The following is a 12,852-nucleotide window of genomic DNA, read 5'->3' on the forward strand; positions in this document are numbered from 1 at the left end:
TATGGCTAATGGATTCACAAGAAATGATATTATAGGCTGTGTGGAAGTCCCCAGAGGCCTTACGGACTCTAAACTGCCTCACTGATTTCAGCTAAAGCTTCTAATTGGCAAGATTTTCTTGCAGCATCCCCTGGCTTGTGGAAGATTTATGATGAATTGGTCTCAGATAAAACGGCTAGTATAATAGACCTTCTGTCAAGAGTGGGAAACAGAGAGGGCTCAACACATAGCTGTCACCGTGGTACAGAACAGGGTAGGGCATGAGCAGAAGAGATGTATTTTGCAACTGACGAATGATGGCAAGTCCCTCTTTTGAATAATGAAGGAACTCACATAGCCTCTATGTATCCCTGGGGAAGAAGGATGGGTGTATATTTATATATCCACATTTGATATAAATGTTGATGTTTTTATTTAAATGAATAAACTAAGGCTTCAATTTTAATTTCATTCTCTGACATAGGATGACACAATATATTCTTTTTACTTTTTATTTTTTTTAATTAATTTTTTATTAACATATAATGTATTATTAGCCCCACGGGTACAGGTCTGTGAATCGCCAGGTTTGCTCACTTTATAGCACTCACCTAGCACATGTCCTCCCCAATGTCCATAACCCCACCCTCCTTCCCCCAATCCCCCTCCCCGCAGCAACCCTCAGTTTGTTTTGTGAGATTAAGATTCTCTTATGGTTTATCTCCCTCCCAATCCCATCTTGTTTCATTTTTTCCTTCCCTACCCCCCAAATCTCCCCACTATGCCTCTCAAATTCTCCATATCAGGGAGATCATATGATAATTGTCTTTCTCTGACTGACTTATTTTGCTCAGCATAATACCCTCTAGTTCCATAAACGTCATTGCAAATGGCAAGATTTCCTTTCTTTTGATGGCTGCGTATTCTTTTTCGATGGCTAGCAAACCTTAGCTTTTGGGTAAAATGGGTGAGCTCAGGTGGATCAGATAAAAACAGCACTGACTTGAGATCATCATAAATAAGAGGGAGTGATAAAGAGGATACTCTCTGAAGAAATGACTGAAGGGTACAAGGATACATGAAAGAAATTAAATTTAAAGGAAAGGGGAAACAAAGCTATGAAAAATAGATATGTATTCCCAGGCGAGACAACCATTGGCATATTAATTTACTTGTTTATCTTACATGACTGAATGTTCTATATTTATCTGTATGATCAAAGTTTTTGTACTCATTTGCTAGGCTAGATTTTCATTGCCTAGATGGGCGTTTCCATAAAGTAACAATATTCATGAAACTCGATGCTGCCTTTTGAGTAAAGTCAAAATCCCGCAGCTCTAACAGAAAAATGGAATGGGTCCTAACATTGAACTTTTCTCCCTGTTTTTCCAAGTTAGAGAAAGTCCCTCTTCTTTTCTGCCTTCTTCTGACAGAAAAATTGAATGTGAAAGACTGGTCCTATCTTTTATTATAAACATGTGCTCTCTTTCCAATAATTATTTTTTAAAAAGATTTTATTTATTTATTTGACAGAGAGAGAGAGATTTCAAGTAGGCAGAGAGGCAGGCAGAGAGAGAGGGGGAAGCAGTCTTGCCACTGAGCATAGAGCCCAATGCGGGACTCGATCCCAGGACCCTGAGATCATGACATGAGCCGAAGGCAGAGGCTTAACCCACTCAGCCACCCAGGCGCCCCTCCAATAATTCTTATGTCTAGTAATTAAGGGAATTTTCTTTTTAAAGGAGCTATAGTTTAAAAAGAGTTCTAACCTTCCAAAGTTCTTCTAATAACTTTGGATATACATCTAATAGAAGTTTATTAAGAAATCATAGAATTGACTTAACTATTATATTTGAGCTAACCCAAGCATTTTTACTCACACCAACACCACTTTCTAAATGCAAAATGCAGTTTGTTGTCTTCTCTTCTGAAAAATTTTACAGCTATGATTTCTTATCCTCAATATTAGAATGAACACTGTATATCTCTGCCAATTGATTTATCAGCTGATGATATTTAAAATGGAGTCAGTGGCATTGAAGAAAACAGGCTAGAGGAGAAGGGGAATAAAAGGGGGTGTATATAGAATTCAAGATGTTGGGCTTTGCTTTGGACTGATTTAGAAATTGTGTTTTTGTTTGCACAAGGACCTCTAAACCTGGATTCAGCAAAACTATGACTATATTTGTCTTTCTATGGCATGGGTCATGGTGAAGACTCATAAAATCATTCTGGGGCACCTGTGAAAACAGAAAGATATCAAAACAATGGTGCTCTGTCCAGTCTTGTTAATGTATGCTCATGTGCATGGGCTCTGCTCTCTCTAGGGGTTCATGCTATGGCCTTGGCCTTTCAGCACACTGTCACAGAAGTGTAGGCACTATGGCCTAAATGTAACTTCCTATTGCTTACCTTTAAGACACTTGGTCTTTTTCTTAGGCAAAGTGTACATATTGAGGAATGATGAAAAGGATGCCATTCAGGGACCTTAAGAAGCTCTTCCCGTGTTCAGGGCTTGATGTGTGTGTGTGTGTGTGTGTGTGTGTTATATGTGTGCATATGCAGGCATTCAGACATGATAGGTGGGAAGTCGTGGAGGAGGCAAAAACAATTTAAAAAAATGATCACAAGAGAAGATGTAAGAAACAGTTGGTTTTGGGCAAAATCATACATTCTTCGTTGCTTTAACTATCGTGATCACGCATGCACTTCTTACACTGGGCAGCGACCTGACTCCATTGGACTCTGCAACATCAGAGATTATGGTGGGAAAATGAAAAGACGAGGAGGAGGTCATTCTCGACTCAAAGGGTGTCAGTAGAAAAAAAACAGGGTACCTCATCCTCTCAAGGCACATACCTTGCTGAACTGTCCAATGGTGGAAGAAGGCTTCTATGTTAAGACAGACTCATGTAATGGAATATTATGCAGTCATAAACATGAAGCCTTTTGAACTATTTTTAATGATACAGAAAATGTTCAAACATAATGGTAACTGAAGAAAATTCAATGCAAAGTAGAACCTACCATGTGAACCACAATACTAAGAAAACTCATGTATTCATCAATCTATATAATCAGTTTCATAGTTCATATATATGTATCTATGTGTGTGTAAATAACATATATACTTATTTATATGTATTTACACATACATATGTCACAGAACTATATTAGGAAAAGATAAAAACGATTATTAGTTCCTGATGTTTTGCCTTTGTATTTTTACATTTTTCTGTTTTCCCAGTTTTCTATAATGTGTAGTCATAAGAATTAAAATATTTAAGCAAGACAAAATACAAATTTGAGAAAGTATAAGGCAGGAACACTTAAAAATATGAAATAAATGGGTGAAATGAGACCATCACCTCAAATTCCAAGTGTCACTTAAAGATTATCGAGTCTGTTTTGAAATCATCTCAGAAGCTATTTTAGAACAATATCCTTGACTTTAAATGGCTTCAAAATCAATCCATATTCAGGCTCACACTATTTAGCAAATTTCTCTCTCCAAGAAAAATCCTAATGGAACTATCTCTATGAGAGCCTAATTTGTGGGGTTCTGGGTTTTTTCTAAATGGAAATGAACCATAACAAGTCCTTTTGGTGTTAGATGTCCCTTTGTGAGAATCTCTGAGGACCTCTTTCTTCTTCTCCTCAGCTGCAGACTTCTGGACAGCTGGATACGCTCTAGTTTTGTCAAGCTCAATGTGTCCAGATAGTTCATTATCTTCCCTCGTGATCACGGTTAGTGTTCAGACACTACCATCTTCTCCTCCACCCAGGCTAGACTCTACAGGATGTCTTTGGTTGCTTCTCCTTCCTGTGTTTCCTACTGGAACTCAGCTCTGCCAGTTGGGAAGTCTGGCCAAGCACATCTCCTTGTGACACAAGTTTGGGGCCTTTTGCGTGGTCAGCTAATAGATTTCTGCTTACAAGCACTGTCTGCTTCAACCCAGTCTGCTCACTGCTATCATAGAAACCAGTATTTTATTTCCCAGCTCAAAAATCTTAAGTGGCTCCATGATACCCAGTGAAATTTCTTAGTCAAGGTCTATCTCTTCTAAAGCCTGTCTTTAATTTCCCTCTCAACATCTAGCCAGAAATTCACTCTTCCTCTTCCAAACACCCACTGCACTAACTGTGCTCATCACTTTTAAGTTTCTACTAAGTTCTAATTATGTATAACTTTCCTTTAGTTTAATATCATGGGGCAGAATCCATATTGGTTCTCTACTGGATCTCTTAACACCATGCCGTGGGCAAAGGCAATTAGTGCATATTCGCTAAAAGAAGTCATGCTGTTGGTATGCAGACACAGAGGCAAGCAGTACCATCCAGAATTAAAGCAAATAAACAGAACCAGGTCGAAGAAACTCCCCAACCAACTGTCACTCACTGGGCACATTTTTAGTCTCATTCCTTGCCTTCCTCTAGCTCTGCCATCTGTGCAAGGGGGATAAACAGTTTTGGGGGTGAGGGGTTGAAAGTTAAGGGAGGCTGCTCTGGGAGCAGAGGTGATTGGGGGATTTGGGGAGGAGAGAGGACAGCTTAATGACACCTGTGCTTCTAGCTTGCTTGGCTTAACTCTGCATCTCTTCCATTGAGTATCTCCCAGAAATAGCCATGACAGCTCAAAAAGCTCTCCTTGTTCCTGTCTCATGTGTCTTTCAGGTATCATGATGCTTTGTCACTATATAACTCTCTCTGGGCAGTGTTGGGCCCCACTTCCTGGTTGATTTTGCTTTGCCTTTGCCATGGTAGCAAGCATCAAATCTGTACCAGTTAGGCACTCCATTAAAAAAATGAATGAAATTGTGCATGGTGGAGGGAGCAATGGCACAGAAGAGAGTATTTTACCTTTTCTTGACAACTGTGCGCAACAGTTCCACATCTCTTCCTAAGCCACAGTTTAGGATGGGACAGGAAAGAAGTGACCAAAAGTTGGAAAGGACATAAGCGTTCATGTTTTCCTGGGTCATAGAGCACAAAGGATCATGGTATAATAAGAAAAAGGACCCCCTGAGGAGCTGGGAAATGGACAGTCAGTTCTCCTCTCTGTCACTCTCTGTGATCTTGAGAGCCTTACATTTGAACTTCTGCCACAGCTAAGGGCTGGATGAAATCGGGAGTTTTAAGGTAAAGTAATAGCAGGGTCTCAGAAACCCCCGTCACCTGGAGCTCTAGCTCGCCTCTCCTCTTCCTAGTGGCTGCTGAAGGCAGAACTTGCAGCTCTGTGAACCACAAATTGAAAACTACTGAACTAGGTGATCATCTCAAAATCTTTCCTACTCTAATATTTGGTGACTTCTTAAAGCACCACGGGCCTCCCTAAGCAAGATGGGATCCAGCAAATGAGAAAATATTCTGTAAAGAGGTCACAATCTTTTTTTAAACCATTGTACCTACTAGGCAACATTCATTTATCTTTCAGAACCAGACCAAAAGAACCCTGTCCATCATCCAGGCTTTGAAAATGTCTTTAAGGCACATATTCTGCAGTAAAACCCACTGGGGAGTTTTTGATCATTTGACCCCATATATTAAGATTTCCTCACATTGCTATTTCTGTGGTTCATATTCTTGATGTTAATGCAATTTCTGAACTGCTTTTTAAGTCAGTGGGACTAATATTTCTTATCTCTTCCTCTACTTTCTCAAGTGATTGGTCACCTTTTGGATGGAGTAAACATCAGTATTTATGCTTATATAAAAGAGGCTTGTCTAACCTGGATGTGTAGTCTATTCAAAGACCCAGAGGACCGGACTTCGCATAGACATGCAAAGTTGTCAGTACTGTACTGGTTGTGGGGGTCTATGTTGGGCTTAAACCAGATTTTATGGGGTGCTAAAGGCATCATGAAGAATAAGGTATCAGTAGCATGAATCGGGTCAGCTGAGTTTCCATTCTAGAGAAGGTTAAGTCTGGAACTGGAAGCACTTAGATTTACAACACAGTTTTTTTTTTTTTAAATATAATTTTTTATTTTTTATACAACACAGTTTTCTTTTGCACAATCTAACCTGGGGGCAGATCCCTCAACCTCTTTAGCCTTCAGTTTGTTTATCTGGAAATACAGATAATAATCTCTGTTTTGCTAACCTCCCAGGGATTGTAAAACTGAATTGAGATAATGGATGTGAAAGCTCTTTATAAACTTCGTAAAGAAGTAATGTTGAGCATGTCATTTTACAGGTTTGGCTCTCAATTTGATAATGATAGCTGATTTCTGTTGAGTGCTTGGCACCTTGCTAAGAGCTTTGTGTATATTATCTCATTTAATCCTTGTAGCTACTCTCCTACAGGAATATTTTACTCATTTTACAAGTAGCAAAACTCGGGTCTAGAGAAGAAAAGAAGTTACCAGTTAGTAAAGCCAAAGTGAAGGAGGTTAAAATGGAGGATGATGCTAATACCTGTTAAATTAACTTGCAGGTTAATTAAGAGAATTGCATAAATAATTACACATTTCAAAAGTATAAGAGGTACTGTAACAAGTGATTATCATTATTGGTAGTCATGAGCTGGTCTGGTAGAAAGACTGAACCGCCCCAATAATGGAGTTTCAAACTGATTGTCTGATAATGTGTGTGAGACTATCACTAATAACTTGGAAGGGTATGGCCATGCATCCTAAAAAGAACCAGAACTCCACTTTTTAACCTCATTAGAGATAATGAATGAAAGTGGACACAGGATTTTATGGTGATCTTTCTTCTCGTTTACTCGTTGGCGTCTTAGAGGAATATATTCAAATGAGGTTGATTGAACAGAAGTTGGTGCTTTTCTAAAACATTTACATCTTGTAGCAAAACAAAAAGACTTCGAAGATGAGGAAAACATTTCATTGTATTTTAATTGCTAACAAGGCAACCATTTTCTAGCCCTTACACTGAGTTCTCCTTTTTTGGTGACTTGGCATAAATCCCATTGGAATTAAATGGCAATGTCTCACAGCTGGTTAAATGGGGATTATTAGGCAGTTGCATGCTGCGATTTATGGAGATGCCAATTATCTTAATTTCTCATGGTTGTTGTATTTTAAAACTCTGGTACAGGTGATTTACTTTGATGAAGATTTTTTTTTTAAGGAATTCATGTTTCTTGCTATATAAAAACAACAGAGAATTCCATTTCTAGACCCATAGAAAATTCTGGGGTCCCATCTTTTTCTGGTCATGGAGGAGAAAGCTGCTTTCTGGAAAGTTTAGCAGTTTCTCTCTGAGGTAACACCAACATTATCATAATCATGATTTTAGTCATAATAGCTGTAGCAACTAACATTTCTGAGGGCTTGTCATGTGTCAGACATTCTGCTAAGCTCTTTAAATATCTTAGAGCATTTATTCCTCATGATGACCCTGTGAGGTAAGTACTGTTATTTTCCTCATTTCGCAGGATAAAAGATGGAGACTTAGTAAGAACAAGTAACTGGCCAAAGGGTACTCAATCAGTAAATGGCAGAGTCAGGATCTCAAGCCAGCCTCTTCACTCCAAAGCTCCCCTCCTAATCACCAGTCCGCACTGCCAATGGACTGGTTAGTCACCAAGTTAGCGTGACCAAGTTTTTACATGCCCACTACACATAATGGCTCTCGCGATGCAGATTATTTTAAAGTTGCATTAAGATTCAATCTGAGATTTTGTTCGCAATTTGGATCATGGCCAGAGATGACTTATGCAATTTGCTGTCAAATTAAATGGAGCTGGACAAAAAAGTCCACTGGAACGCACCAAGAATGGCCGCTTGGGACAAACATGTTTGGGCATTTCCTCAGGACTATTGCTCTGAATCCCTTGAGGGAAGGGGGAATCTGGATGCAGTTTCAGCAAGGAACAGATTTGTTTGCTAATAATTGTGATCCTGATAGTGTGATGAGTGAGAACTTTTTTCACTTTTCCAACCCTTGCCAATTTAAGCCCCCTTCATTACTGCCTTGGAGGGAACACAGGGGACCCGTGCCAGAACAGATCCGCAAAGGTGCGTCTCTGATCTTCTCACAAACAATGTCTTGCACAATTTCTCCCAGACAGCATTTACAGTCATTCCAGTCTCATAGACTGAGCTATATGAGGCCAAATGTAGTATAGCTTACATTTAAAGCCACTCTGAAAACATAAGGTGCTTATTAGTTGAACTAAAATGATGCCTTTTTAATTGTTACAGAACCATAGGCATCACATGATGGATTTTAGCCTTCACCTGAGAGGCAAAGATGATATATAGCACTGCACAAACAACTGAAAAAGGCATTAAAAAAAATTTCTCTGTGGTGTAAGACAGAAACTGTAATTAGGGCAGGCACGAGGGAGGAATTTACATTCGGTTAGATTCTAAACGTCTTAGTGATGCGGGAAAGGGTCCACACTCTTGGGTGAGAGGAATGCAGTGGAAAACAAATGAAACAGTAGATCCCTGACTTATAGGAGGGAAATGCCCCTGGACTTCTGGGCTTACCCTAGCTGGGACCACCACCGGAACATTGGAGAGAGCCTATGATGGGATTAGTGATATCATAGCTCTGAGATCATAGCTCTGAGCCACCAATGGGAAACAGTCTTAATTTTAGCTAAAAGCCATTAAATTTTTACCTCCACTCTCTCTTCCCCCTATTAGAAGTGTTAACTTTTGGCTTCCTTTTTGAGACCACTCTTGGCTAGGAAACAAACCATTTTACCACTTCATAAAAATGACTGCGTAAAAGACACCAGCAGAGAGCAACAAAAGCTCTTGGGATGGAACTTCTGGCAGCCAGGTAGGCTCAAATGTTGGTCTAGTAGTAGAAGGGACTCATATTCCTGCCTCAGCAAAATGTCAAGTTACTACATGTCATGGATATTCAGGCTTGCTTTAGAATAGTGGAAACCAAGAATGCTAAATCACTGAATTCCAAGTGTCCACTGTACACAGTATGATCTCATCTATGTTACAGCCTATAGACAAGACTGGAAAGAAACATAGCAAAAGCATTAACACTGGTGATTTGTGGGCACTGGAGATTGTTAGTGAGGTTTATTGTGTTCATTATGGGCTTTTAACTCATCGACATTTCTTAGTTAGCATTAGGCACCAAAACAAAACAAAACAAAACAAAAAAAAAACATAAAAACATAAAAACAATCTTGAAAACAGGGGCTAGGTGTCAACCATCTCCTTAGCTTCAAGAACCATTAGATGAGCCAATCCATAACCATGTGAACCAGAGGATATCGTCTGTGAGCGAAACGAGATGGGGATGTCATTTGGTTCACTAGTTCAACTATAAACACTTAGTTATTACAAAGTAAATTACTGCAAACAATGAGGCTGTTTTGGTAAACAAAATAATTGGGCATCCTGGATTATGGCAAATGGTCATCATAGCCAATTTATTTCTGGTTTATTTTAGTTTCAGATGTGTAGCAATGAGAGAATTCCTATTATCACAGAGAAGCAGATATGTAATGGTAAGTTTTAAACAGCTCATCCTGCAATCTTAGGATACTTATTTTTCTGGCCAAATAGACACATTGAAGAACTTAAGGATGAGGGCAAAAAGTAGTTACTTTGGTGGGATAACATTTTTATAACTGTTCCAACAATGTTTATAATTTAGCTGAACTTGAATCAGTTAAAATTAGTTTAACATGTTTGAAAAACACTTCAAAATATATCAGATGAAATTCAGGGAGGCAACTCTGTGGAGTGACAGATTCTGTAGACCAAGTCTGAACACCGCTAACTTAATGCAACAAACAATCCTCTCACCCCCATTTCGTGGGTGAGAAAACTGAGGTCCGGAATGAACCAAGGGCTCCAGATCAAATTATTTAGTGCACTTTTTGCTGTCCATGGTACTTCCCAGGCTTGACAGGCAATAAACTTGGCTATGTGAATGGGATTTTGCTTTTCAAATAATACATAACAGGCCCCCAATTCCTAGTCTCACACAAGTAAAGTGAACAACTACCTCAGGGGCTTGATAAAAGGAATTTCTTTTGGAATTAAAAAAAAAAAAAAACCATCTGACTGTCGGTACTAAGGACATCTACATTTTCCCTTTTGGGTGTTTCTAATTTTAGACACAAAGGCGATAGTTTAATATCATTGTGTCACTCCTGATTTGACTATGAGGTAGTTATATCTGTAGTTAGAAAGAAGTTTCTTGAGGGTTTGACTGTGATGTCTAAAGGGAGGGCAAACATTTGTTACATAGTAACACAGTTTGTTACACAGTATCTTCTTCTCTGGAACATCACTTCTGTTTTCTCTTGGAATTCAGAAAACTTGCTTTGACCCCAGGTATGCAAATAAGGACAATGAATTTCCCAGTGATCCTGAAGTATCTTAACCTTGGGGCTGCAAATCTATATTTCCTAAAGAGGTTTCCTCTTAAATCTCTCCTACTGTTAAGTGTTAATTTTTACAGCTTTGTTTAATTACCTCTGCAATAAAAAAGCAGCTTCCTGACATTTGCCTCTAACTTACTTCTTCTTTCTCCTTTCTCAGTTTTCTTTTTTTTTTCCTTAATAGCCACCTGTCCCAACATTTATACATGTGCTGTATTAGATGTTTTAAAATAACATAGGATGGAGACAAAGCAAAAATTTCAGAGGCAAACCTCTTTCATTATAACATGGCCTTTTGCTTTTGGATAATAAGAAATAGGCCACAAGTATGACTCCGACAGAGAAGATAGATAAAAATCAGGAGCCCCCCCCCCCCAGTAAATTATAAATATTTTCTTAAAATTGTTAACAAAATACTTTTATCTCACAACTGTCTTCCACAGTCATCTCTTTATGGGAGTTTTTTTCCCCAGTTGTGGGAGTGAATCCCTCATTTCTTCTAGAAATTTACACATAAATTATCATGAAAACGGGTGAAGACTTTCAAAGTCTTCCTCTGGCTAAGCCATCTGTCTGAATTAGGATAACTATGCTTTTCGTATAAGTGGTCTTCTGGTATAGATATAAAGATGTATAATAAGAAGAATAATTTAAAAATAGGGTTGAATTGCATTAGTTATAATTGTCTTGGCTACAAGTGCTTCATACTCTTAATATTTCCAAAATAAAAAAAGTCCAAGCAAAATGTTAACACCTCATTCAGTTTTTAAACCATTTCCAATTTTCAATACATAATTATCTGGTGTAACATGAACCTAAACTAAATTAAACCTCACCTAAATTATATAATTATAAAATATTGATTCTGTGTCTTTAATGGAAACCTGTTAGTTGGAGTTCAGTTTTATGAGCTAAGTATTTGAAATAGGCCATTTTGCATCACATGTAGAATTTAGAATCCATGAATATGAAACAGAGTACAAGAAAATAAACTTTGGGAAGTTAACAGCAGAAAACAAAAACTTCAAAGTAATTTTCATGCATATTGCTCATGTACTATTTCAACTATCTCAAGTTTTATTTTTATGTATCTATACTTACTAAACTATGATTTAAAAGTAATACTGAGGTGTTTCTCAGAAATCCAAGGAGCTGAGGGAAGGATTTTTAATCTTTTGGTGTTCACAATCAGTTTTCCAGAAGAATTTTTTTTTTTTAATTTCTTCTCTCCTATGTGTGGATAAGGAAGATGATAAAGAGATCTACCAGGAAGTGTTGCAAGTACAAAGGCGAATATCACACCACAGACAGACTGCTGACCTGTACTTTCATGACTCCTCATCATCTGAGATGTTTCATTAATCAATCTGATCCTTAAATCTAATTGAGGGCCACTTGTGGTTTCCAAAAAGCCATAGCTGACATGAAAATGTCAGGTCTTCTTTAGAGCTCCTAATTTAAATGACCTTTAAGAAAAATCTGACTATTGACAATAACTCTGCTTTCTCCTTAACAAAGGCTGAGTTTGTTAAAATTAGAGTTATGGACCACCCCTGGCTCAGATGGGTCAGCTGTGGTCCTTGAATATGGTCTGCTTTGATCACATCAAACTCCAGTGACAGAGTTAAAATGGAAAGACTCCTGGGAAGACCACACCACGACACTGGCCTGGACTTTGTTAAGGAGAGACAGAAGTACCAGAATCAAAATAAATCAGAAGAGAAAATAATGCTTAAGGGAGCTAAGCATTATTTGTTATTTCGGTGTTTATTTGCTCCCCATGTGGAGAATCTGTAGACCCTAAGAGGGCATCATCTAGCTGCAAGACTGAGGGGCATGGGTAACCAATAATGCATGATTAGGAAGCGATGCTTATTTTTCATTAAAAGATTTAAGAAGCTTAGCAGGAACACGATTTATATTTATGACAAATAAACTGGCAAATTTGACTGACCTGGCTGGGCAAGGATCCAAGTTGCACTCTTGAAGTTTGGGTTTGGGTTTGACGTTCTCTGGGTAATAGTGGCAGTACTGATCAGCAACCACACGGTTGCTCCGAAGATCATAGCACTCGGCCGATGTCAGCTGGTAACCTGTAGTATCAAACCATCCACGCAAGTTTAAGACACACAAACCATGGTAAAATATAATGCAATAGATTTCTTTATGCTTTTTGGCCATCTCACATTAATGGAAATTCTTCCCCAATGGTTCAGTAATTTCCAGGACAAAAGACAGATAAATGGGAGGCTCATTAATTTTTGCAGACCTCAAATATTATTTTTCCACTCGAATTTTAACAATTAAATTTTACTCTAAGGTTCGGATTATAGAAGGGCAGAGCTAGGTAGTAAGACTGTTGTAAATCATTCCTTATTAATTTGCTTTGTATAATCTGAAAGTGTAACAGAGATTTCTGTATCCAAAAAAGATGATCGGTGTTTATTTGCCAAGCATTAAATTCTGCAAGGATGCAAAACTGCCTCCATTGTATCTGGGGCATTAGGGAGAATAAATTCCCAAATCAATAGCATAAACTCTAA

At 38.3% G+C, this 12,852-nt stretch overlaps 1 protein-coding gene across 1 annotated transcript in view; it reads right to left on the bottom strand.

The window, feature by feature from the left end:
• ADAMTSL1 (ADAMTS like 1) overlaps positions 1 to 12,852 on the bottom strand; it is a 381,590-nt gene that overhangs the window by 214,171 nt on the left and 154,567 nt on the right. The window contains exon 9 of the mRNA XM_059411591.1: positions 12,264 to 12,402. Coding sequence (XP_059267574.1) covers positions 12,264 to 12,402 — 139 coding nt within the window. The remainder of the gene's footprint in view (positions 1 to 12,263; positions 12,403 to 12,852) is intronic.

The sequence above is a fragment of the Mustela nigripes genome, chromosome 9, assembly GCF_022355385.1.
Source record: "Mustela nigripes isolate SB6536 chromosome 9, MUSNIG.SB6536, whole genome shotgun sequence".
Taxonomy (NCBI): Eukaryota; Metazoa; Chordata; class Mammalia; order Carnivora; family Mustelidae; genus Mustela; species Mustela nigripes.